Here is a 24,213-nt window from a genome sequence, read left to right on the forward strand (position 1 = left end):
TACCTTTTTCCCCACATCCTCGCCAACACTTATTGTTGTTTGTCTTCATAATAGCTGCCAATCTGACTGGAGTGAAATGAAATCTTAAAGTGGTTTTGATTTGCATTTCTCTAATTGCTAGTGATGATGAGCATTTTTTCACATATTTGTTGATTGACTGTATATCATCTTCTGAGAAGTGTCTGTTCAAGTTCTTGGCCCATTTATTGATTGGATTATTTGTTTTGTTTTGTTTTTTGGTATTTAGCTTTTTGAGCTCTTTATATACCCTAGAGATTAATGCTCTATCTGATGTGTGAGGGGTAAAGATTTGCTCCCAAAATGTAGGCTCTCTATTCACCTCACAGATTGTTTCTTTTGCTGAGAAGAAACTTTTTAATTTGAATCCATCCCATTTATTGATTCTTGATTTTAGTTCTTGCACCAAAAGAGTCTTATTAAGGAAGTTGGGGCCTAATCCCACATGATGGATATTAGGGCCTACATTTTCTTCTATTAGACACAGGGTCTCTGGTTTTATTCCTAAGTCCTTGATCCATTTTGAGTTGAGTTTTGTTCATGGTGAGAGATAGGGGTTTAATATCATTTTGTTGCATATGGATTTCCAGTTTTCCCAGCATCATTTGTTGAAAAGGCTATCTTTTCTCTAATGCACGTTTTTAGCACATTTGTCTAATAGAAGATAATCGTAATTTTGTAGGTTAGTCTCTGTGTCCTCTATTCTGTACCATTGGTCTACCCATCTGCTTTAGTGTCAATATCATGCTGTTTTTGTTACTATTGCTCTGTAGTTTAAGGTCTGGTACAGTGATGCCACCTGCTTCACTCTTCCTACTAAGGATTGCTTTAGCTATTCTGGGTCTCTTATTTTCAGATGAATTTCAAGTTCATTCCCAAGTACAAAAAAAGTAAAAGAATCCAGTACATGTACGTCATGGAAGATTGTCGGGGTTTTTTTGGTTGGTTTTTGTTGTTTTGTTGTTTTTGTTTTTGGTACTGGGGGTTGAACCCAGGGGCACTTTACCACTGTTACAGCCTAGTCATTTTCACTTTTATTTTGAGACAGGATCTCACAAAGTTGTCAAGACTGGCATCAAATTTTTGATCCTCCTGCCTCAGCTTCCTGAGTCACTATGATTGCAGGTTGGTGCCATAGCACCCAGCTGGAAGTTTGATTTTTATGTACCTCTTAAACATATATACTTTTCATTATAAAATATTTAAGACACAAAAAATTATAGGTACTACCAATCAACTTTGTCAAATTTTAGTTTTTTATAAATATTTGCTTTAGAATTTTTAAAAAACAAAGTATGGAATTGAAGTTTCTTGTGTAGCCCCCTCCTCCATTCCCCTCTTCCCTTTCACAGAGATAATTACATTCTGAATTGGCTCAGTATAATTTCTATGCAGATTTCTATACTTTCATTATATAATTATGTCTCAATAAAATATATCCAAACTTCTTTAATTCTAAGATGCATATTTTTTCACATTAAAACATCTCTAAAATGTTGAGGCATCTTACAATCCATAATGAATCACTACATCATAGTTTAATTGGCAGTTTTTCTCCTTTTTTGGTGTGCACAAAATATTAGCATCACATTTTACAGTCAATGAAATGTGGCAAAACAGTTTAACATGATTTTTTAGAAAATGTAAACAATATCATCAGACATTCTCTTTCATATTTTCACTCAGTATTGTTTTTGAGATTTACCAAAGCTAAAACATATATGCAACATCTTTAATGTCTTAATTTACCAAAACACACAAAAGCATTAGGAGACATCTAGGTAAGGGCCAAGTTCTATGTTTGTTGATGGAAATGATAACTGTTCACGGTCAAATGTGTGTGCTTGACTAAAAGAAGAGATGTAACAAACAAAATAGAAGAAAAATAAGGAAGGAGAGAAGAGAAACAGAACAGAGGTTCCCTGTGTGTTTGATTTGATAGTAGCTAGGGTCAAAGATGTTATAGTTTGGATCTGGAATAAGTCACAAAGGTCAATGTATAAAAGGCCTGATCCCTAAAGTGGTGTTATTAGGAAGTGGTAGAACCTCTAAGAAGAGAGACCTAGTGGGAGGTCTTAGGTACTGGGGTTGTGTTCTAGGAGGGGATTGTGGTCTCTTCCTCTCTCTTTCACATCCAGGCCATGAGGAAAAGGGTTTGCTCTACCACCCACTCCCTGCTATGATGTGCTGCCCCTAAAGGGCCAATTGGTCATGGACTAAAACCTCCAAATCTGTAAACCAAAATAAACATGTCCTCTTTCTAAGTTGATTACCATAGGTATTCTATCATAGTACCAGAAAGCTGACTAACACAGCAGACATCAGAATAACTAAACTTGATAACTGAGAAATTACAATGACAACAGAGGGAACTGTTTGCTGAAATCTGTGCTATTGCTGCTGGCCAGTATCTATTGTTACTCAGAGCCCAAATGCCTATGTCAGCCAGGCGAGCACTAAGACCCAGACCCTGCCCTTAAGAATGGACTCCTCTAACTCCTCTAACTCACCAGCATCATGATAAGGCAGACCACAAAGTGCAGGTACAAGGAAGAGGCATTTACACAACCAAGGATGTACCTCATTCGTTGGTCCCTCCAGCTCTGTTCTGTCTTGTCTCTTTCACACTCCCCTCTCCCTTTTTTATATTCCTTGGTCTTGATATTACTTTAGTCAAGAAGTCCAATTCAAAGAAATCCAATTCAAAGACCCATTGTCTGCCTGGGCTACAAACATACCACAAAGTTTTAGTCTATTGAGTGTTAAAAGGGACAAGAAAACAGAACAAGAGATCCTAAAATCTCTTTCATATTTCTATTTGATTTTAAAGCACCTTGCTAGAGGCAGATTAAGAGCCTCAGTAAGCTTTACTACAAATACATAGAGTACTTAGCTTTCAGAATCAGAGGACATATTGTAATAATTCTTAGGGTATTCAATATATTCCTATTTAATTCTTACTGTGTATTTTCCCCTTTGTCTCCATTTAACCACAAGCCAGTTGAGGGGAAAAAAATGGTAATACTTTAATACCAGCTAATAGAGAAATGCCCACATTTATTCACATTTGTCAAGTAAAAGTATTACTAACCTCTTTAATAAAGATAACTAAAGAAATATAGAATTCCTAAAATGTTTAATTTAGTACCAGATAAACTGTCTTTTTTATGAAACTAATATTTCAAATTCTAATATATTTTATTTAATATAGGGAAATAGAATCAAATGACCCAAACCATTTTATCGGTTTTTCTTCCTCCAAAATATTACTGTAAGCCACAAAATTCACTGTGTTCTGCTGTTTTGCAACTAAAGTTCCTGTTACCTGCTGACATTTTTGAAGTGTGTTTGAACATAAAATTATTGGAACATTCTTTCAACTCTCAAATTTGATTAACTCACTTTCTGTCCAGTTATCCTAATTAACCTACAGTCTTCAAATTTGGGGGTTATTGCTGCCAATTCTGTACAGTCATTTGTTTAATGCACAGTCTGCTCTAATACCTTCTTAAGAAAAATTACAAATAAAAACCCTTTTTAATTTCTATTAATTAACTAGACATTGGAATGTGCCATACCCTATAATCTGTATTAATGTGTGAATACAAGTTTGCCTGCTTCATAAGACGCATTCAAAAAATACTTGTTAGACTGAAATAAATTCTTGCAGGACTTTCATTGGTTTGAAACCATCACTAAAAGTCTACATGTGCCAAGCACTGTGCTGGGCAATACAGACATAACTAAACAAGATCAACACAGCTCCTGCACTTGTAAACCTTCCCTGAATAGGGAAGAAGTCAAACATTAACAAATAATTACCAATAAATAGCTAAAAAACCGATGCCACAATTTGTACCTTGCACAAAGCCTAACAAAGCTAAGCTTAGTACCTACTATTACCAACACCTCTGCTTTAAAAATATAAATACTATACTTAATAAAGAACTTTGTTGAGTTCATAGATCAGGAGTGATACCAAATGTGGAAGAGAGCGACAAAGTCAGGCCAAAAGTTAAAACTGCGGAATAGTGGTGGCAGTGGGTGGACCTCATTGTGGATGTAATTAATGCCACTTAACTGTACACTTAAAATGGTTAAAATGATACATTTCTATGCTATTTTTTCCACAATAAAAAAAATAAGTTTTTACATGTATAATCAACAAATACTTAAACCAGGAGTACTTCTGAGTCTCCAATGGTAATATACCAGTAGAGAGAAGAAGCGATATAGCACAGAGGTAAAAATGGACAAAAACTGTTTGGCTTTGATTCTAACCTTCCATCATTTTGTACAGTCCACATCCTTTGCTCACCTAGCAGACCACAGCTTGGGAGGCTACAATCTTGGAAACTGGTTTCACCACAAATACATAGTTTCTAATCTTAGTTGAATTTTCAACCCTTGTCCTTAATCAGTTCCCAAAACTTTTCCATTCTCTTTAAATTTGGCACTCAATCCCACAGTCACATTTAGAGACCTCTTACCCTGAGCTTTCTGGTTCTCACTAATGCTGCCTTTGCTCCCATTCCTCCTTTCTCTCCAGGTCTTCAATAGGTAGTCCCAAAGCAAGCACTCTACTACTGAGCTACATCCCCAGTCTCTACAATTTCTTTTAATTAAAACATACACACACATAAACACACATAAATATACAGACACACACACACACACACACAGAGTGTTATCCTCTTACTAAATTTATAATGTGGATAAAGAATATAGAATAAAATTAAAATTGGGTTTACAAGAGAAATGAAAACATATGTCCAAACACTTTCACACCAATGTTTGTAGCAATACTTTTCAAGATGGGAAAACCCAGAAACAACGCAACTGTTTATCATTGTGTGAATGCATAAAAAATTGTGGTATAGGCATACAATGGAATATTACTCAGTAATAAAAAGAAATTACCTACATGCAACAACATGGATGAATCTCAAAAGTGTCATGCTGAATACAAACAAGACACAAAAGAAAATGCATTGTATGATTCCACTTATACATGTATAAAAATTTATAATTTAAATTATAGTGACAGAAAGCAGATTGTGTCCATGAGCCAGAGTGTAAGGGAAGAAGATCTTCTGCAGAGGGGCCCAAGTGAACATTCTAGAGTGAAAAAAATGTTCTTTATTATAATTATGATGACAGCTACATGACTGTATATAGTTGTCAGGACTCATCAAATTATATACACTTAAAATTGGTGAATTTTATTATATGTAAAATATCCTTCAAAAAAGCTAGCTTTTAAAAATTAATTAAATGCACCTGGTTCTCTTCCACCTGGTACTTTAGGTGGGGCCCATGACTACAGGTCACTTGGAGGAAGCCTGGATGGGTGTGGTTTGCACTCTGCCTCCTGGGCTTAGTGCTTTCTCTTTAGGTGCTGCACATGAAGGTGCTGCACGCCCACAACCGGGATTACCTGCTCAGCAGCTCTGTAACAATGTTGGCACCCCATTCACTGTTTGTGCGCTTCTCCTCCAGGTTGCCTACAGGGATGCTGGGCCTCGAGCCTACAGGTGTCCCCCCCTGATTCTATCTACTTGGCCTGGCTCCTGTTCTTCATGTTCTATAATTTGTACATTATTTGTAGCACCATCTACACTACCAACATTGGCCTGTTGTTTCTTAGTTTCTGGGAGGTCCAGGAAGCCAGGGGCAAGAGCAATGAGGCCTGACCCAAGCCAGGCTGACCTCATCCGCTTTGCTGTGGCACAGGAGCTTTGCCTAAAAGGGCCACATATCTGTCCCTAGAAAGCCCTGCATCCTTCACCTCACTCCCTCTGCAACTACATGAAGGAAAATGGACCAAAATGTGCCTCATCTCTGCCCCCAAGGGCTGATTTCTGCCATTGCCTGGGGGGAGGGCTGAGTGATAAAATTTCTTAAACTAAAAAATAATAATAATTGAATTGAGCCTTCTAAAATGTATCTTAGTTAAGATTTTTAAATTTACACTTCTTTTCTGAAAACCTAACTTATATTTCAATTCTAAGGTAAGTCAGTACCATATAATACTAGTATTTTCTCATACTTAACCTTCTTGACTGATTATAAATAATACTTGGCTGAATTCTGTTTTATTTCTAAAAAAACTTATCAAGGCAACAATTTACAACTTAAGTAGACAGGTAAATTTTGTTATTAAAAAAAATGGCTTTGATTATTAAAAATAAATAAATAAATAAACAGTATATCTCTGATGGTCCTACATAGCAATCTCATTTACTCTCAAATATTAAGATTCTTTGGAAACTTCCACAATGGATATCACAAACTCCAAAAGTGAATACTCATCTTCTTTGGAGATACTCTACCCAGGTGGAAAATCTAGGGCAAGGAGAGACTTTCTCCTTTTTTCATTCCCTTAGTATTAAAATGTATACTTTTTTTTTATTCCCACCCCACCCCTAGCATCCAAAAAAAAAAAAAAAAAAAAAAAAGCAGTACTTAAATAATACAGACTTCTTCAAAATTTGATGTATAAATTAGCTCAGGTTTTAATATATAAATAGAATTGTAGCTACATGAGACTCACTTCCTAAACAATCTGTATTCAAACCAGTTTTATAATATTGCTAACTTGCCTAATTCTGATCAAAGATGCGTACACAGTTTGCAAGCCTTCCCCTGTGAAGGCAGCTTTGTTCATCCTCAGCTAGAGGTAAGGCTCTGAATTGTGTCTAAGGCCAACCTGAAAATCTACCACAAGACAGTATATTAATGTATTTTCCCTATTGTTCCATACAGTTTCCAGAGTTATAGAATGACCATGCTACAATGCAGGGAGGAAAAGGTTAATGGAAACTTGTTTCCATTCACTTACTATTAGACTTAGAAAAGCTGATCAATTTTGACAGTTCTACTGACTCACTGACTCGCTTCCCAAAAAAACTAGGGATATTTCCAGCTCAATAGAGTAATTATCCAAAGATTAGTGACCAATGATTAATTTATCCTCTTAAGTGACCATGAATTATGGGGATTACATAGCCTTGACATTTTTCCATTATCCATTCTCAGCTGCCACCAGACACCCAAAGTCATCATGACGAATTAGAAGAAGACAGATTAATTGGATTAAGTATTATTTTTACCAGATTTTTTTTCCACTAAGAGTCTACCTTTTAAGTGGCTTGATATTTGTTTCCTAATCAAAGATACAAAAAAGTAACTACCACCCATATAAAACTAATTTTAAAAGTATTCACATAACAAATGAATACTAAGATATAAACAACTGTGTTTTGAAGTGAATACCAAAAACTTACATTGCTCTTTTGCAATTTTGCAATTCCTGACCTTTGCTGTTATCAAGTTTCTCTATGTCTGGTATGTTGGCATAGAACTTAAAAAATCATAGGGCTTCTGTTTCTCAAATTCTTAAAGAGGAAAAATGGTTTAGATGAACTTTCCTTTTCTTCCTTTGATCATAGTCATTAGAAGTCAAATTTTTTAGTCAGCAAACCAGTACTTCAGTTCCTCCCAGCAAGCAAAACAACAAATAAGCATGGTTAAAATACCGCCTTATGCCCTGATGTTAATTTTAATACAGACCTTATAAATGAAGCAATATGGTATTAAAAGACACAAAGCTGGGGATACAGCTCAGTTGGTACAGTGCTTGACTCACAGGCACAAGGCCCTGGGTTCAATCCCCAGAATCTCCAAGACACAGTTACTGGAACAGTAAAGGTATCTTCATGTATAAAAAAAGGAAACAATCGCTTCCCCCCAACACCATACTCCCCACCACCTCCCACCCCACCACCCCTTGCTTTTTACTGGTTCTTCTTCCAGGATCACTGAACTTCCAGCACTTTCAGCAGGGCTTCAAACACAAAAGTGCAATTCAGGACCTGAGTCCTGAGAGATTACAGATCAGCAAGTGAGTCAACATACATGCCCTCTAACAGGCACAGGCCAACATGATTAATAATAATATCATTCAACATATTTGTGGTGCTTCATACATTTAAAAGTGCTTTAATATTCTATTTTCTTACTCAAATATCCCTACTCAGTGAGAGACAGAAAACTAAGGCAAAATACATTCCTGACTCCGTTTCTGGTCAATGTGTGCTTCATGAGGACACCACCTTCCCTATAAATCTCAGATGTCTAAGATGAGTGTACAAAAACAAATTATGTTTTTCACAAGATATAAGCTATTCCACCTAGTCCTAGTCCATACAGAACTTAATTTCATTTCTTCTAGTTTTCCTAGACAATTTTTTAAAGAGCAGAACCTAGTCAGGACATAGTGGCAAACACCTAAAATTCCAATAGGGAGGGAGGAGGATCACAAATTCTAGGCCAGCCAAGGCATCTTGGCAAGACCCTCGGCAACTCTGTAAGACTCTGCCTCAAAATTAAAAAATTAAAAAGAACTGGTGTATAGCTCAGTGGTAAAGCACCCCTGGGTTCAATCCCCAGCGCGCGCACGCACACACACACACACACACACACAAGAATAGAATCTGTTTTTGAAAGAACTGTTTTCATTGTGAACTGAGTCAAATAACTGGCCTAGATTCTAAATTCTGTGAAAGCTGATCTACAAAATAACATCATCTGCTTGTTGAATGGATTTTCTACCACTGTCAATAAATTACATTTGTATTTGAAATATAAAAATAATAATAAAATAAAAATAATAATCCTAAGCTATTCTCACAGTTTCTCTGTCTAGGATATCATGAAAATAAGACTTACAGACTGGCTTAAATACATCATGAGTAAAAGAAAAGTCAGCCTGTCAAAAGTCTAAGAGGTTGCTAGTCATGGTGATGCACACCTGTAATCCCAGAAGCTCAGGAAGCTGAGGCAGGTGAATCTCAAGTTCAAAACCAACCTCAGTAACTTAGTGAGGTCCTGTCTCAAAATTTAAAAAAGAAAGAAAAAGGAAAAATGATGATATCAATTGAAACAAACTCAATTACCCAGGAGCACCTGGAGGTCTGCTCAAGACAGAACGTCTGGATTTTTATGATTATGTCATATTCCCCTCAGAGACACATGTTCTTTGCAAAGCTCTAGCTCCGACAGCTTCACTCTCAGGCTTCCAGGTTGTATTTCTAGTTATCTGTTTGGCATTACCCCTTGAGGTCCTGCTGGCCTGGAACACTCAGCATGCCTAAAATCTAAGACAGCCTTTCCCTGGCAACTCCTCCTCATGCCCCTGATCTGGTCAACAGCTCCATTCAGGATTATTGACATCATCTTGGGAGCCCAGTACAAAATAAAAAAGTGGGGCTCTCTGATCAAAACTTACTCAGACACAGGCTCCATATGTAGTCATCCCCTGTTTCAGTGTTCTCCATCAGTGTCCACACCCATCATTAGCCAAAAGCCTTCAGTCTATCCTTTGTAATGCCTCACCGCTATTCCATCATTCCCATTTCCTTGTTGTACCTCAAATCTCATCCAGCTTTCAGTCAGGGACTTAGTAACCTTAGTGTCCATCCTACTTCTTTCTTCTGCAAATCAGTCAACTTTTTAAAGCACTTCTTCAGAAACCCTCAATTTCTTTCCATGGCCTATCTATCAAATAATGTCCAAACTCCTTCAGTTGGCATTCAGATCTTCAGTCCCCAGCTCTACCATTATTCTCCATCCTTACCTTCTACAACTTTCCACTACATACCCTGAGTTCTAGCCAAACCAAACTCCTTGATATCCACTTGAATAAGACCTGTAAGTAGTTAAGAATAAAGAACTTGGATCCTGAAGCCAGACTTATGTTCAAATCTAGCCCCACTATTTATGGGCTTTAGTAGAGCAGAGACACAATAGTTACATAATAGGATTGCTAGGCAGATAAAACAGGGTAACATAAAATATACAGCAAAACGCAGAAGAGACATTCAGTATTAGAACTGCTCCTGGGTCCTTGCCCAGAACTTGCACCTTTACCTGGAATGCCAGGTGAGAGGAAAGTCTACCAATCCTTTAATGTCTAACTCAAAAGCTACTTTTACATTCATGTTTCCCTTCAGATCACACAAATTATTCACCGTTTACAAAAGTTACCTTCATGAAACCTTCCTTAATCAGCTCAGTCTTCTTTTTAATCTTCTCTAATATCCTATATCTTGTCTGCACTGAATTTAGCATGTATAGCATATTGCCTGGGTTTATTTATGTACACACCATTTTGCCTCCTCTCAAGAACATGGAGTAAGTCAAATTCACTTCTGCTTCTTGAATGGCTCTTGATATATAGTTTGTAATCAAAAAATCAAATGATTCCTGCCAGGGGCCTATACCTACCTATTATTCCAGTCACTTAGGAAGCTGAGGCAGGAGGATCTCAAATTCAAAGCCAGTTTGTACAACTTAGCAAGATCCTCTCTCAAAAAAAAAAAAAAATTTTTTTTTAATGGGCTAGGGACATGAGTCAGTGGTAGAGCACCTACCTCATATTTGCAAGGCCCTGGGTTTGAACCTCAGCACCAAAACAAAACAAACAAATAAATAAATGATTTTTTTTAATTTGAAAAAAAATGGGGAGTGCTGGGGATGTAGCTCAGTGGTACAGTACCCCTGAGTTTGATCCCTAGTACTGCCAAAACAAAACAAATTAAATGATTTCTAGGTCCTCTTTTAAAAATAATGGTTAATTTCCCTCTTCAACCTCAAATACAGGAAAGACCTTGACCAACACCTGTGCTGATAAAGCAAAAGAAAGGGAACAAGGGTGTACCCTACTTGCAGAGGTGTGTCAGGTGAGAATCTAAGGCCTAGGATAATCTCAAGTCTTCCTAGTATTCCCACCTATAGTAACAAAGTTTGATTATAATATATTCACTGTTTTACATCCTCTTGTATTTCTAGATCTTATTATAAATAATTGCCAAGCCATTTGTTGCTCCTAAAGGACACAAAAACTGAGAAAGCACATAGTCTATAAGCAGTTAAAATATAACCTAAATTGTTTTTTTAAATGCTACCGGAACTTCCCAAATTAGCAAATATTTAAAAATAAATAAATAAAACATAACAATGGTAGGGCTTTCAAAGAGCCAGTACATTGCTGGTGACACTGTAAACTTTCCAGTACTCTAAAGAATAATCTGGCAATGTGTAACAAGTGTTATAAAATTACTCATACCCTGTGAACCAATAATCTCACTTTTGAATGTATATCCCAACGAAGCAATCCAAGAGGATAAGAAAATAATTTGTCCAAAGATGTATACAGATATGCTACTTCCATTTCATAACACTATCTGCTACTCAAACAGCCAACAAAGGAGGTCTGGCTGAGTAACCTAGGGTAGACCAGTATGGTAAATGTAACACTTAGTGAAACTATAATGTTGGGCCCCCATGGGATAGAGAAAAAACATACCTAAAAAGTGTCACTGAGAAACAGCATACAAAAGTAAATACAGATAAATATATAATTCATTATTTGCAATTCTTAAATTTGCAATTCTGAAAAAAAAAAGGTTTTTAAGATGGTATCAACACTTAAAACAAAACTGGACTTGAACTGACATGAGGCTGTTCATGGTCTTTGTCCCACTTATACTGAATGCTTACACTTTTAAATGCTACTACTCTCCAGGTGAGTAAACAAGACAAAAAACTGCAGATAAACCAAATCCCTCTCTAAGTAATTAGTTTCCAAGGTATCTTAGACTTGTTTAGAGATGTTAAAAAATGTGTGCAGGTACCAGACCACTGTTTTACAACTCAAAAAATCTGAATTTTATATTTATACATATGCTTATATATATAAATAAACACATGCATCAGTTGTAAATTTCAAGTAGGAGTCAGGTTCAGTGTTCCCTTTTTGTTTTAATATATTTCTTTTAGTTGTTGGTAGATTTTTATTTTTTTTATTTATTTATATGCATTGCTGAGAATTAAACCCAGTGCCTCACACATGCCAGGCAAGTGCACTACCGCTGAACCACAGCCCAGCCTCAGTGTTCCCTGGTTTTACTGCTTGGAAAGAGTGAGTATATTCTTCCAAGAAGGCTAACCTTAAAGTGTTCCAGGTGAGTAAAATAGACAAAAAACTGCAGAAAACAAAATCCCTCTCCGAGTAATTAGTTTCCAAACCAATAAAATGGTACTTATTCCAATTTCTTTTAAAATTCAAGTAGACTTCTACAGAAGATTTCACAACATTTCTGGGACAGGTTTAGTTGTCAGTCCTACCCAGCATCATTCATAGACCCAAGTTTATAGAAAAAAAATGATAAATGCTCATGTTTTATAAAGAATCTTCTAAGTGACTCATAACCAGTCTGATCAAAAATTTCAATTTTAAAATTACTTTAAATCTTTTAGTTTAAATAAACATTTAAAACTTTTCTTTTCTTTTTTTTTTTTTTGAACATCCAGGCAAAGACCCTTTCAATATTTTTCCTGCTTGCCAACAATAAAATACGGGAAAAATGGTTTATCTGCCTTTGCTCCCCATTTAAGTAGCCTATATAGCAGAAACACATGAAAACTGCCAAATAAAATGTTAGATTAGAAATTATTTATCAACACTGGGCACATGCCTGTAATCCCAGTACTTCAGGAGGCTGAGGCAGGAAGATTGATAGTTCGAGACCTCAGCAACTTAGTAAGACTTACCCTGTCTCAAAAAAAAAAAAAATTTAAAGGACGGAGGAGGGGCTGGAGAAATAGCTCAGCAGTAGAGCACCCCTGGATTTAACCTTGTGGTTGGGGGTGATGAGAAGGAAAGAGAAAGGAATGAAGTAAATTATTTATCAACCTGGGTTTAATATTTCCTGCATAATCATGAATAAAAACACAAATGTGGGACTATTATCTCTTCTATCTTATCCTTTTCCACCATCACCCTTCCATCAAAAAGGAAAAAAAAAATCAGCAAGAATTTAATGTGTAAGCTGGGCAAGGTAACACATGTCTATAATCCCAGTGGTTCAGGAGGCTAAAACAAGAGGATCACAAGTTCAAAGCCAGCCTAATCAATTTAGTGAGGCCCTAAGCAACTCAGTGAGATCCTGTCTCTAAATAAAATATAAAAAGTGGGTGGGGATGTGGCTCAGTGCTTAAGAACTCCTGGGTTCAATTCCTGGTACCAAAAAAAAAAAAAAAAAGAAGAATTCAATGTGTAATCTCTGACTGGGCATGTGTTAGCACCAAACAATCTACTAGTTTGTTTTTATTATTGTTGTTTTGGGATGGAACCCAGGGACACATCCCCAGCCTTTCTCAAAATAAATCAATTTTTTATTTTGAAACAGGGTCTTGCTAAATTACTTAGGGCCTTGCTAAATTGCTGAGGCTGGCATTGAACTTACAATCCTCCTGTCTCAGTCTCCTGAGCTGCTAGGATTACAGGCATGCATCACCACACCTAATTGCAATCTAGCTCTTAATACCTGTACACCTGATATTAAATATCACTCTTTTGATCCAAAATTAAAACGTGTCCAAATCCTTTGATCTTATTTAAAAATCCCTTTATCAGTTTCAGACAATGAATACTTTCTCCAAATACAAAAAGACAAATTAACAGCTGCAACTAAAACTCCATACAATTAGTATTTACTTATTCATTTCTATAAAACAAGTTTAAAGAGGCAAGTTTACTATTATGTCATTAATACAGGGATGGGAATACTGCTATCAAATATCAAATGTTACATCACTGTAAATGGACGTTGGCACTTTCTGCCCCCATTTGCACTAAAACATCAATTAACTTTGTGGAATGTCATTGTTTAAACAACCATTTGCAAATGTGAATCCTCTGGGATTCTGTCACTTGAAATTACAACATGAAGTCAAAACTAAAGAAAAGGATAATTTTTAAGCAAGATGAAAATATTTTTACTATTAAAATAATCATAAAGGGTCGAGGATATAGCTTAGTAGCAAAGAACATGAAGCCCTGAGTACAATCCCCAGCACCATAATATACAAAACAAAACACTTATCACCAGACTAACTTTTTTGACTAGGCATGAACATTTATCTACCCAGAAAATATTATTTCCATTTAGCTGAGCACTATGGTGCATACTTGTAACCAGACAAGCTAAGAGGCTGAGGCAGGAGGATGGCAAGTTCAAGGCCAGCCTCAGCAACTTAGCCAGACCTTGATTCAAAATAAAAATAAAAAGGACTGGAATGTAGCTCAGTGATATAGCACACATGGGTTCAATTCCCATTAATGAAGAAAAAGAAAATTTCTATTTAATAAAAGGTTTCTTCTTAGTTTATAAAATGTATCTCAGAATTGGTTTTTGGATCCAATCTGACGACAGATCAAGGCATCTTTCCCTAACTATTACCATTATTTAACAGTGAGTTTTCATCATTTAGATTTAACTATCTAAAGCATACCTTTGTTGTTTTGTTTGTGTTGTTCTGTTTTTTGGTTTGGGGAATTTTTTTTTTTCCCTAGATGTTGAGGATTGAACCCAGGGCCTTGAGCATGCTAGACAAGACCTCTACTTACTGAACTATATTTTCAGACCTTTGAATTGAATTTTAAACTCATATATATATATACACACATATACATGTTTTTATTCGTTGTTGATGAATTTTTAAATTTTATTTACATATTGGTATGTGGTGCTGATAATCGAACCCAATGCCTTACACATGCTAGGCAAACACTCTACCACTGAGCCACAACCCCAGCCCAAATTTTAAACTCTTTAATGAGTGATTATCAAGTGGGGGGACTAGAGGAGGAGATAGGCAGCATAATTTCCTAAGAGGAGTACATGAAAGGTCCAGAGAGGCACAATTAGTAATTTATAAGTAAATAAACATATATGTATATAGATATATATACACACCTATGTATATATATATAAAAAACGTGTGTGTATATATATACTTTTTTATAATTTTATATTTTTTTAAAAAAAAAGGAGTCCTAATTGTTTCTGTAACACAACTAAAAGTAAACCTGACAAAACTTTGGCTAGGGATTAGAACAGAAGCATGGCTTTATGTTCTTAATATTAGGGATGCTTACTTACAAGAAAAGGTAACTATCCTTGAAAGTATCAAATTATTCAAAGACCATGATATTTTTATGTTTATCATGAGGGAATAAGAAAGTTAGAAACAATGGTTTGATCCATACACATTATTTTCAAATCTGTATTTCACATTTGTCCTTTAATTAAAAATTAGTGAAATGAAAAATGACTCTGACTTGAGAATAAGCAAGTCATCTTCTCAGCTCTTTATTCTAGCTTCAATTTGAAAGGTTCGAAAGTAAGTTTGCCATTAATGAAGATACTTTAGCAAAGAAGGCATGGCACACACATTGAGTCCAGGTACATCTGAGAGCACTGCTTTCCTCCAACACTGCGGACTCTGAGAGTCTATCTTGTGTGGTGGGTCTGTGCAGTTGGAGCTGCCCATTCTGAATCTCTGCCAATGAAAACACCCACAGTTCCTAAGTGGCTGGCACCAGGCTAAGCAGGTGGTCAGAACTGTAGAGAGCAGATTATTCCAGTTATGTTTGGGGTTAAGTTTTTTGTTTTGTTCTGTTTTGTTTTGAGGTTTGTTTGTTTAATTTGAATATGAGGTCAGATTTATGGTAATGACAACCCTAAATAAAATTCCCCCCTACACCCAGGTACTGGAAGTTGAACCCAGGAACACTCTATTACTAGCTACAACCACAGTCCTTTTTATTTTTATTTTGAGACAGGGTCTTGCTAAATTGCCCAGGCTGGACTCAAATTTGCAATCCTCCTGTTCAGCCTCCAGATTCACTATATTATAGGCACAATCCACTGAGCCCAGCTCTAAATGGAATTCTTTTCCAAAAATGATTTCACAGTTTTCTGATGACTTGTATAGACTACATCATTGAGGTTCAGGAGAATATACAAGTAAAAATTCAGGAAATTGTTCCAAAGGAAAGAAAAAAAAAGAAGAGTTCTACTTTCAGGACAATTCATTATATAAGTACAAATTTCCCCCCAGTTAAAAAGATGTTCTTAAATTCAATTTAATTTTTGTAACCCAACCCTAAACTATGAAAGTTACAACTTCTTTATCTATAAATGACATCCTAACTAAGGTGGCTGGGCGAAGTGATGCACATGCCTGTTGTATCTCAGACACTCAGAAGACTGAAGCAAAATTATCACAAATTCAAGGCCAACCTGAGCAACTTAGTAAAATGCTGACTCAAAATAAAAAATAAGGGCTGGGGATGTGGCTCAAGTGGTAGCGCGCTCGCCTGGCATGCGTGCGGCCCGGGTTCGATCCTCAGCACCACATACAAACAAAGATGTTGTGTCCGCCAAATACTAAAAAAAATAAAATAAATATTAAAATTCTCTTTCTCACTCTCACTCTAAAAAAATTAAAATTAAAATTAAAAAATAAAAAAGTCTGGGGGTGGCTCAGTGATATAGTACCCCTGGGTTCAATACTCAGCACAGAAGAGAGAAAGAGAGAGGGAGGGAGATACTGATAGGTGATGCAAAATGCTTTCATTCCTGAATGGTATCAAAAATCCTACTTCATGCTCGGTAAAGTGGGGCACAGCTGTAATCCCAACAACCTGGAAGGTTGAGGCAGGAGGATTACAAATTTAAGGCCAGCTTCAGCAACTTAGTAAGGCCATAAGCAACTTAGAAACACTACCTCAAAATTTAAAAATTAAAAAAAAAAAAGTGTTAGGCATGTAGATCATTGATAAAGTAGCCCTGTGTTACCAGTACCACCCCCCGCCAAAAAAAAAAAAAGTTAAATAGTTTTTAAAAGTTGACTATCAAAGTCCTGAAAGGGAGGTTCTTTAGTCACTATCATTAATTCAACCCTGTACAGTAATATCACATAACCTACTGGTACTTGTGATCCTCCTGTCTCAGCCTCCTAAGTCACTGGAATTAGGGACATTCACCACTGATATTTTTTAAAAACTCAAATACACAACTACAACATTTGTTTTCTCTAGGAAGAAAGTAGTATGTAAGTAAATGAGATTAATGCCCTAGCAAGATCCCAGAATGTGTCCCATAACACTGTATCAGGAAGATAAACAGGAACTATATACTTCATCAGTCCACGGATTTTCCAATAACAGAATTAAACAAAGTTCTAATTTCTATGTGAAAACAATGTTCCAGTTAATTGTAGAATTTGTTTTAGTTTTTCAAAAAGAACAGATACCCTTCACCCTGACAAGAAGCATTCACATGTGAACAAGAAAAAACTGAAGAAACAACTCAAGCTCACCTTACTCCCTCTGATCTACAACTACTACCAACACAGCAAGATGTGCGAGGCACATCTCAAGAGTTCCATGTTCCCACAGCTATGCCCCATAATGAGACTGTGTTGCCATGAGTATTTTTCTTTTGTTCAGCTGACTTTCCCTGAATTTCACAGTAAGATTTATAACCACAGAGAAAGAGGCCATCAAATGCCTTTCCCAGCATACACTACCTACTGAAATATCCACAGAATTTCTACCTTTTAGAATAAGAGGGAGTCCTTATATTGCAAATGCCTCTCAAGTATTCTATCACTTCCTGTTACTCATTTGAATCTCTTTCTTTTTTTTAATTTTTAATTGATTTTTTAAAAAATAAATGACAGCGGAATGCATTATAATTCTTATTACACATTTACAGCACAGTTATTCATATCTCTGGTTGTATATAAAGTATGTTGACACCAACTCGTGTCTTCATACATGTACTTTGGATAATGATGTCCATCACATTCCACTATCCTTGCTAACCTCATTTGTATCTCAACAGATTCTATAAACTCCTTGGGAAGGACATATCTCTCTCAGTCACTATCTCCAATGCCCCCAACACAGAGCCCAAAACAGGGTTACACTGTGGGTAAGCATTTGTAAAATAAGTAGGATAAACAGGAAGATACATAAAGTCACTTAAACCTTAGTGCACATGAATTTCTTCTGGCCCTTTCTGAAGAAAGTTTGGCTGTATCATCCATTATGTAGGAAGAATTAAGAAAGCCCTGCAGAGCAGCAAGCCTAAGGGAAGCTCCTCTTCATTCTGCCATAAAGGATTGCCCTGGATTGAATTAAAGGAGCTTGTTCTCCAAAGAAAGCCCCAGACTCTTGCTTGAAAGTCATATAAAAAGTACAATGTTTTTCTGTGGAAGTCTCACCACACTTCAAAAATCTATTTCTACAAGACATGAATAATTGGCAATTGTTGCTGAATGTAAGGTAATTTTAAAAGCAGAGAACCGCTGGTAGGGTAGCCACACCTATAAATCCCAGCTACAAGTTGGAGGGCCAGCGTGAGCAATTTAGGGAGACCCTTTCTCAAAAAGTAAAATGGATTAGGAATATATCACAGTGGTAAAACATCTCTAGGATCAATTCCTAACACAGCAAAAAAAAAAAAAAAGGAGTAGTTACAGGGATCCTAACCTTCTAATCTTTCAGACTTCTTTCTAACCCCTGAATGCCTTCTCCAGTATTCAAGCAATCATTAGTCAACATTAAAAAAAAAAAAAAAAAAAAGTCAAATTTGCAGAATTTTATCAAGCCAGTGCAATATGATCAAAGGTTAAAAATCCAGTTCCTGGAGTCAGATAAACTTGAGGTTAAAATCTGGTTCCACTACTTACTTGAAAACTGTGTGGGCCTGAGTTTTCACATCTGAAAAAAATTAACAAAGCCTATCTGATGGAGTTGCAGTAATGTTTAAATAGGACCCCATATAAAATGCTTACCATTAGGTAGTACTCGAAAAATGTGGGGCTGAGGATGTGGCTCAAGTGGTAGCGCGCTCGCCTAGCATAGGTGAAGCACTGGGTTCGATTCTCAGCACCACATAAAAATCAAATAAAGATAGTGTGTCCACCTAAAGCTAAAAAATAAATATTAAAAGAAAGAAAGAAATGTGCACCTTCACTTGGAGACCTAGGTACCCATTCTATCACCATCTCCCTGGGTATCCTCAAGATAATCATTCATTGTAATGCTAATGAAAACTAGGAGACAGAACTAACTGCCCTCTAAGGCCAGCATTATCAATCATGAATAAGGTAACCCGAAAACACACCAAAACTTCAAACAGGCTGGGCATAGTAGCACACGCCTGTAATCCCAGTGGCTCAGGAGGCTGAAGCAGGAGGATCACAAGTTCAAAGCCAGTCTCAGCAACTTAGCAAGGCCCTAAGCAACTTAGGGAGATTCTGTCTCTAAATAAAATATAAAAAAGGGCTGGGGAATCTGGCTCAGTGGTTAATCACCCCTGTACCAAAAAAGCACCTCAGTACCAAAAAAAACCCTTAAACAAATTCCAAATAATTTGTGTTGTACTTGAAGCTTGTTTGCATATGTTTGATTACTGAAGACTCAGCATTAGAAAATCAAAATGAAAAAGCCTAAACAGCCAAATTTCAAAGCAGCTGGGGGTATAGCTCAGAGGCCAAGCACTTATCTCCGTGAGCAAGGCCCCTATCTATAAATAAATAAATAGATAGATAGATAGATAGATAGATAAATTCATATCTGGTATTCTCAAATATTCACTGCTGCTATAGATGGTGAACTTTATGAAACTACTGGTGGGGGCTGGGTAGAGAACCTTAACAATATTGGCTTAAATACTATCTTATGGGCTGTAGGTATAGTTCACATCTAGCATGTGCCAGACCCTGGATTCAATCCTCAACACCACACACACACACACACACACACAAAAAAAAAAAAAAAAAAAACTACAAGAGTTTCAAAGAGAGTGCAAGAGGCAAACCAGGTTCCTTCCTTTCCCTCGCTGCTTTTGTTTGGATCTAGAATGTCTACCAAAAAACCCTGTGTTAAGACTTGGTCTCTGGGCTGGGGATGTGGCTCAAGCGGTAGTGCGCTCGCCTGGCATGCGTGCGGCCCAGGTTCGATCCTCAGCACCACATACAAAAAACAAAGATGTTGTGTCCACCGATAACTAAAAAAAAAAAAAAAAAAGACTTGGTCTCTAACTTGGTACTGCTGGGAGATAGTGAAACCTTTAAGAAAAGCCTAGTGGGAGGTCTAAGATCATGGGGGCACAACCTTGAAGGAGACTGTAGGACCCTGACCACTTCAACACTCTCTTTCAGTTCTGGTCATGAGATAAATGGTTTTGCCCCACAGCACTAGAACCGAAAAGCAATGGGGCCAACCAATCATAGCCTGAAATCTCCAAAACTGTGAGCCAAAATAAACTTTTCTTCTTTATAAGTTGATTATCTCAGGTATCCATTACAGATTAGAAAGCTGCTAATGCACTAACCTTGAGCTACCCAGTACTGGAATATTGTAGCCAACTGGTACTTTGGGAATGCATAGTAGGTAGAAACTTTCACACTGTAAAATTTCAATCCCTAGCAAAGCTATCATCTCAGTCTGTCCATTTGTCAGTCAGTCATGTGATCAGTTGGAGTCACAGACAGTCTCTCTCTTCCTCCCTCTCTCAAAAAAAAGGAAGATGAAAACTCAGACACCAATGGCATCTATTCACCAGAGTTGCAAAAACAATGATATACAAGATTGCAGTTGTTTTTACTCTATCAAAAATCTATAATCCAAGGCAAGAATATACTAAATGCTGCAGGAACTAGTCTGAAAATGCTAACTCCCTCAATTCTTTCTCCTTTTGAACTTTTTACTCCAAAATACTCATATAGAAAAATTTTGTTAACTATTAAATACACACATCTATTCTACTGAAATTTACAAAGATTGCTTTTCATAAGTAGTAAGGACATATTATTATATTTCAAACACTTCTGTATCTCTTTGACCTGCACAACACAGCTGCTTCAATAGTTATTTAAGAAACAGAAATTTCAGGTTAAGTATTATTTACATGCACAAGAAGACAATGTACAAGAATATTTATTGCAGCTTTGTTTATAATAAGTTTGGGAAGCAATATAAATGTCCATTGAAGAAAGGGAGAATGCATAAAGTACAATATACCCATAATGAAAATCACATAAGGTAAAATGGAAAGAATTTGAGCTACCAGCTGAAATTGAGGTTATTATATGGATAAGTCCTAAACATGATACAAAACAAAAGAAAATCAGGTTGTGGAGTGATACAAATATTATAATGCTATTTATATAAGATTTTTAAATCTTCAACATTACCTTTGCCTTAGAATTTGTTACTATAGTCCTGCTTATTCTAGATATGCACACTAAAGATTACTAATCATATAAAGTTCCCAAATGGCAGAGAGGCATCCTGATTTAGTAATGAAAATTACTTAGCCCTTAAGATTAGGTCACATGTGTTCTCTGCATTCTGCTACTCATCAAGAAACTCTATTTTACTGAGCTTCAGTTTTCTCATCTAAATGGGTTGATAACTCTTGCCTTGCAAGCTGAGAAAAATAATTAATGGGGAAATGTTTCACTGACCATTTCAGACGTTCGTTAGTTTTTTGTTGTTGTTGTTTTGGGCGTTTTGGGTTTGTTGTTGTTGTTGTTGTTGTTGTTGTTGTTTGGCCTAATCAGTCAAGAGGTAAGGTAATAACGAAAAAAGCTGAGTCTGTGCCTGTTACACATTATTTAGTATATTGTAGAAAATGTCCAAGAACACAGAAGGAAGGGGCAATCCCTCACCTTTCTCTTCCTAATCCCAGATGCAGATGCCTCCTATGCTTTCTAAATTTAGCACGGGAAAGAGCGATGTGAAACTGGCTTTCCACAGGCTTTTCGTGACCTTGGGATACATTTTTCATCTCTCCATCCAGCAAGCCACCCCGGCCCCAACATACACCCACCCTCTGAAGCCGAGCAGGCTGAATAACCCAATCGTCCAGGACAAGAAAGAGACTGTAAAAAATGACAATGAGATGTTGTTGGTGTTGGAAGATTCTGTTTGTTTTCTAACACTAAGAGGGAAAGTAATGTGGACTTTTAGCGCCCACTCTGCGGAGGGGAGAAGTGGAAACCTGGGCTTATTTGCAAGAAGTTCTGCAACTTGTTTCCACATAGTCCCTGCATCTGATTCCACACAGACTGGCACACCGAGCCGCAGGCTCCATAGGTAACAGGACAGACACAGCGCTCTCCCGCTCCGGCACATGGGGAACCACCATGATTGACACTGGGGCACGGACATACATCCAGCACATGAAATGCGCTTGGGGACCCCGCGTCCCCCAGGGCTGGTTGCTGCGCCTCACCTGTCTTAAAGACCATCTTGTCACCGTCCTTGGACCCGAAAGTCTTCAGCATGGACACGAAGAGCACCCCACAGGCATTCTGGATGCCGAACACCGACCCATTGCACCACATAGCCGCCAGCATCACTAGCCAGCCCCAGCCGCCCTCGGGGGGCTCCCGGGGCTCCCGGGGCTCCACCTCCACCTTCTCAGCGGCCGCCTCAGAGCCTTCCGAGGGTCCCGGGTCAGACAGAGGAGCTTCCCCCACCGGTGCGGGGCCGGGCGGCTGCTCCTCGCTCGTCCCCCGCACGGCGGCGGGTTCCTCCTGGGAGGGCACCATGGCCCGGGGCGGAGAGCGCGAAGGCGCGGGTTCCCGGCCCGCTCTCGAAGGAACAGGGAAAGCCGCGCGGGCGGATCAGGAGGCCGAGGCGAGGACGGTAGAGCCCTTGACTGGCAAGCAGGCGGGCGGCCAGCGGCGCAGAGACCGCCGCGAAGACGGCAGCGGCGCGCGAGCGCCTCTGGACTCAGGACTCGCGCCTCACAGTCCACAACCCCGCACTCCCGACGGAGCCCGCGGCCAGCGGCCGGTTCTTAAAGGCGCCCCCCGCCCGGCCGGCAGGGGGCGTGGCCGGCAGCGGGACGTGCCCCCAGAGCCCAAAGATGATTGGGCCTCGAAAGGCGGAGGCGGGACGCCCCGTGGCGCAGGGCCCCGGGAGCCCGCTGGTGGCTGTGGCTGTGCGCGCGTCTGCCTTAGGGCCTCCTGCTAACTGGAGGGCGCCGGGGTCACAAAGGTGCAGGTCACCCCTCCTCCGAGTGTTAACAAGAGGGGTGCGTCTACTCCTAGGTACAGGTTGGGTCATCCGGTCAGTAGCACTGGGTCTTTACTCCCAACTCAGTGTCAGCGTCACAACCAAACTAACATCTCTTGGGTTTTTTTGTTTATTTTTTGGCGTTCACTTCTTCGTGCTAATTATAAAATACATTATGCCACTTGCCTACTTAGGAAATCAGAAGAAAAAGAGGCCTTATTTACTTCATTCCTTCTGCATTCGTGTACAGTTCCCTTTGAATACTTGGCACACTAAAGATGCTCATTTTGGAAGACAGACTAAAATTCTAAAAACTTCAACCAACAAAGTATTTTTGAGACAGCTAGAAAACATTAATTTTCAAATATGTACAGTTGTTTTTACTTTAAACAATTACTGAAATCTTTATTCAACTCTGTCTTCCTGAGCATGAAGTGTCAATGTGCATGCCTAAAAAGTAACTAACTAGGAGTGCAATATTGAGGACGATTTTTAATTTCTCATTTACTCAGATTCTTCACTTCAACCAAAGTCAAAATATGCCATCCACTTATGTGCTTATGTGCCCACCATTGTGGAGGAGTATACAGATGACTGCAATTAGTCACATATCTGCCTCTTGAAGCTAAAGTAGTAGAAAGAAAACAGAGTCCTGGGATAGAATAGGAGTCTCAAAGATGTGAGCCATTAAATTCTATGATAATGAAACTATTAAATTATCTTCAGAACTCTAAAAAAGAGCTTCGGCAAGTAGTCTTTGAGCTGAACCCTGAATGGTACACAGGACTTCAGTAGACAAAGATAAGCAAAGAGCATTTCTGCTAGAGAAAACAGTATAAACCAAGGAAAGCAGGGTATGCCTTAGAAACAGGGAACATAGCTCAAGTAAGATTGGATTTAGAAATAAAGTTAAAATAGAGCCATAGGTTGAATCTGGAATGGCCCCCAAAGGCCCATGTATTAAAGGATTGGTCCCCTAACCTTCAGCACCATTAGGAAGTGGTGAAACCTTTAAGAGGTGGTGCCTACTAGAGATTCCTAGGTCATAAGATTCATGACTTCAGATGGGGACATAACTCCATTGGTAGAGTGCTTGGCTCCCATGCACAAGACCCTGGGTTCAATCCCCAGCACCACCAAAAAAAAATCATGACCTCAAATAAGATTGGGGTATCCTGGTCTCTTCTTTCATGTCCATGAGCAATGAGTCCAACCAACCATGGACTGAAACCTCCAAAACTATG

The 24,213-nt window shown here is 38.1% G+C and overlaps 1 protein-coding gene across 1 annotated transcript in view; it reads right to left on the reverse strand.

Moving 5' to 3' along the window:
- The window catches only part of Slc16a10 (solute carrier family 16 member 10), a 111,544-nt gene extending 88,834 nt beyond the window's left edge, over positions 1 to 22,710 (reverse strand). Inside the window, exon 1 of the mRNA XM_076858350.2 lies at positions 22,182 to 22,710. Within this exon, the coding sequence (XP_076714465.1) occupies positions 22,182 to 22,500 (319 nt within the window). The 5' untranslated portion in view covers positions 22,501 to 22,710. The remainder of the gene's footprint in view (positions 1 to 22,181) is intronic.
- Positions 22,711 to 24,213: the final 1,503 nt, after the last annotated feature.

Source organism: Callospermophilus lateralis, chromosome 6 (genome assembly GCF_048772815.1).
Source record: "Callospermophilus lateralis isolate mCalLat2 chromosome 6, mCalLat2.hap1, whole genome shotgun sequence".
NCBI classification, from domain to species: domain Eukaryota; kingdom Metazoa; phylum Chordata; class Mammalia; order Rodentia; family Sciuridae; genus Callospermophilus; species Callospermophilus lateralis.